The sequence below is a fragment of the Malaya genurostris genome, chromosome 1 (genome assembly GCF_030247185.1).
Source record: "Malaya genurostris strain Urasoe2022 chromosome 1, Malgen_1.1, whole genome shotgun sequence".
NCBI classification, from domain to species: domain Eukaryota; kingdom Metazoa; phylum Arthropoda; class Insecta; order Diptera; family Culicidae; genus Malaya; species Malaya genurostris.
The window spans coordinates 46,916,203-46,919,686 of record NC_080570.1 but is presented as its reverse complement, the minus strand read 5'-3'; the positions used below and the strand labels follow the sequence as shown (position 1 = coordinate 46,919,686).

At 44.1% G+C, this 3,484-nt stretch overlaps 1 protein-coding gene across 1 annotated transcript; it reads right to left on the bottom strand.

Annotated features, from left to right (window-relative positions):
• Positions 1-284: 284 nt before the first annotated feature.
• LOC131425835 (uncharacterized) lies at positions 285-1,451 on the bottom strand. Its single transcript, XM_058588052.1, has 2 exons — positions 1,424-1,451; positions 285-1,357 (listed from the first exon to the last, which is right to left on the bottom strand). The coding sequence occupies exons 1-2, from the start codon at positions 1,449-1,451 to the stop codon at positions 285-287; spliced, it is 1,101 nt and encodes a 366-aa protein (XP_058444035.1).
• Positions 1,452-3,484: the final 2,033 nt, after the last annotated feature.

The following is a 3,484-nucleotide window of genomic DNA, read 5'->3' as shown; positions in this document are numbered from 1 at the left end:
ATTACTTCGAGCTATCCCAACGGTACGGGTGAAACAATGGCGAAGTAAAAAAAAACAACGTGTTTCTTATTAAGCGGTTATATTGGTACTAACTGTAGATCAAGTTTGCCTTCATGGCCTTTCGTTGTATATGTAAATTGACCGAAATTGACAGCAGGCAACAAACGCAGTTGTAAAATTTAACTACACTCTTAAATTAAATAATTCAATACTCAGTAGTTACAAAAGATAACTGGTTTGTTCGGAACATCCCGGGGCCCGTTGAAACCCTCCGTTTCAACAGTTCATTGTCGTTCGGCACCGGTGATCAAGTCATCATTTGCCTCCGTTGATGCAACTTCTGACTGGAGATTCAGATGATCTGCTGTTATCCCGTCATGGGAATGGTCCACAGTTTCTATTGGTAGTATACGAACCTCAGTAACGGCCCGTTTGTACAGTCCTCGAGCAGTTCGCACCAAAACAACACGTACGAACCCAGAGTCTCCGGTGTAAGTTTTAACTATGCGACCAATGTTCCACAAATACGGTGGGAGGTTGTCCAGTTTCAGCAACACAAGTGCACCCAGTTGTACATTGTTACAAGGTTTCTTCCATTTCGCAAGTTGGTGGAGTTGAGATATGTAATCCCTGGACCAACATTTCCAAAAATGTTGCAATGATCTACACATTTCCTGAAAACGAGAGAGACGAGTTATTTTCAGCTCAGTGCAATCGGGCTCGGGAATCGAAAACATCGGTTCACCGATCAGGAAGTGTCCCGGGGTCAACACGGCCAAATCGTCAGGATGATCCGTCAACGGCGTGAGAGGCCGTGAGTTGAGTATGCTCTCGATATGCGCCGCTGTCGTCATCAGCTCGTCTGAAGTAAACGAACGTCCACCAAATATTCGTCGAAAATGAAATTTGAATGACTTTACTCCAGCCTCCCAGAGTCCCCCAAAGTGAGGCGATCGGGCCGGAATAAAGCGAAATGTAATTCCGGTTGTCAGACAATAGTTCTCCCATTCGTCCGTCTGAAATTGTTGAAGATATTGCTTGCGTAGATCCTGCAGTTCACGATCGGCACCAACGAATGCAGTACCATTGTCGCAGTGTAACTCGGTAACTCGACCGCGACGAGAAACGAATCGTTTGATCGCATTAATGCACGCGCCGGATGTAAGATTCGGAACTATCTCGAAATGCACCGCCTTTACCGCCAGGCACACGAATACTGCGACGTACACTTTCGCGTTGGCACCCCTTCCAACTAACGGACGTACGTTGAAAGGCCCACAATAATCTAAACCAGACCTTGAAAATACTCTATCCGGGGTAACTCGCACAGCTGGTAGCGGGGCCATCTGTTGCTGTACTGGAGTTGGATTACAGCGAAAGCATGTGATGCATTTCCTCACTGTTCTGCGTGCTAATTCTCTACCTCGAAGTGGCCACAATCTTTGCCTCATTGTTGCTAACAGTAACGATGGACCGCAGTGTGCTATTTGAAGGTGCAATGATCGTGCAATCAATTCACTGAAACGGTGCTGGGCTGGTATCATCGGACATTTACGATCGTAGGATCCGTTAATATTCTTTAAGCGACCATCAAGTCGGAGCAGACCATGTTTGTCTAGCATCAAGTTTAAGTGTTTTAGCCATGAATTCTTTCCCAAAACTATTGTGTGGTTAGGTTGAGTTTTATTTAATTCAAACTGACGCATTTCATTGGAAAAGGCATTTTGCTGGCATATTCGAACTAATCGTTTCATCACTTCTTCGGTTTCCTTTGGATGTAGTCGTCCCAAGATTCGTTGCTTTACAAAGCGACAATTGGTGTAAAAGCGAGTGCACCATGCAGCTATTCTAAGCAACCTTCCTAGCTCGGAGTAGCGATTAAATAGATCCTCATTAAGTTGGACTGAGGGTAATGCGACAATTTCACGACGTTCGGCATCTAAAACACAGTGAGCTGCTGCTGATAAGCTTGGTGGTACAGTTGGAGATAAATCAATTGAATTATCGAGAAATGGAGAAGCATGCCACCATAACGCATCATTCAACATCTGTCCAGGACGCAATCCTCGAGACACGTGATCGGCAGGATTCTGATCGGTAGGCACGTGTCGCCAAGCCAATTCCTTTGTTAGACGTTGTACTTCAGCTATCCGATTCGATACGAAAACTTTCTAAATTGTTGGGGGAGATCGAATCCAATGAAGCACAATCGTTGAATCCGTCCAGAACATAGCAGGACCAGTAAACTCAGTAGTAGTACGGACTGTTTCCATCAGCTGGCTTCCTAATAACGCCGCACAAAGCTCTAAGCGGGGAACTGTCATAGGCCGTACTGGTGCGACTCGACTTTTGGATATGAGTAACTGTGACTTCAGCTGTCCCTCCAAATCTGGTCCTGTTACGTAAATGCAGCAACCGTAGCCCTTCGTAGATGCATCGCAGAAACAGTGAAACGTATAGTCCCGGTTAGTATTAGCAAGGATGCGTCGAGAAACCGTCAACTGTTGAAGTTGCGACAATTCGTTGCGAAATCCTAACCACCAAATTCTATCCTCTTCTGTAACGTTTTCATCCCATCCAAGATTTTTGATCCAGAGCCGCTGCACAAATATTCTAGCGCTTACCACTACGGGTCCAACTAATCCAAGGGGATCGAATAACGAAGACATTCCCGACACAATGATACGTTTGGTCACGATATTTATCGTTGGCAACGACGGAATCTTGAAAGCCAGTCGATCCGTCTGTGGATGCCACAAAAGGCCAAGAGTTTTCATTCCTTCCAGGTGACCAATTTCTAGTTCGGTAGTTGCCTCCCACAGCTCCTGGGGTACTTGCTTTAAGATCCGCAAATCATTTGCACTCCATTTTCGTAATGAAAGTCCACCCCGTGCCAGTAAACTACTCAATTCGGAACAAACCTCAGCTACTTCTTCCAACTCATCACCACCATGGCTAGCATTAATATACTTAGCTAAACATAGTTGGACATTACTAGCATTATAAAAGTCAGTTATTTTAGAAAATGAACGATTTCTCATAATACCCATTTTATTGCATTAAACTCATTGGGCCGTATGAATAAAATGTAGTATGTCTGTAGTTTGTAGTATCTTCCCAAAAACAAAGTCCACAGAGTATAACGCGGTTTGGTATGAATAAAAAACAAGTTCGAACATGTAGTTAATGATACTTTCGAATTTAAGCATTTACTGCATACCGTATCGACACAGAGCCGGAAAAGCTGGCATAAGCATGCACAAAGCAAGAAACGTACTTACATCTGTAAAAAGGCCACTTTTTTAATTTCTGTACTTCACTTTATCAGCGAACACACGAGTAGCAACCACTGGAGCTACCTACCGAAAACTTGTAGTAAATACTACAGTTTGTAGCATGTTTTGACAGGAACGTGATCCACACGTAGCATTTATTACCGAAATTCAAGCATGCTACGTTTTATTCATACGGCCCACTATTTCAA

Bases quoted from the DNA above. Each gene is read 5' to 3' on its own strand.
- LOC131425835 (XM_058588052.1), bottom strand. From the start codon at position 1,451: ATGAGGCAAAGATTGTGGCCACTTCGAG. The intron at 1,358-1,423 runs GTAGAGAATTAG...ATCCAACTCCAG, and splicing joins AAGATTGTGGCCACTTCGAG to TACAGCAACAGATGGCCCCG.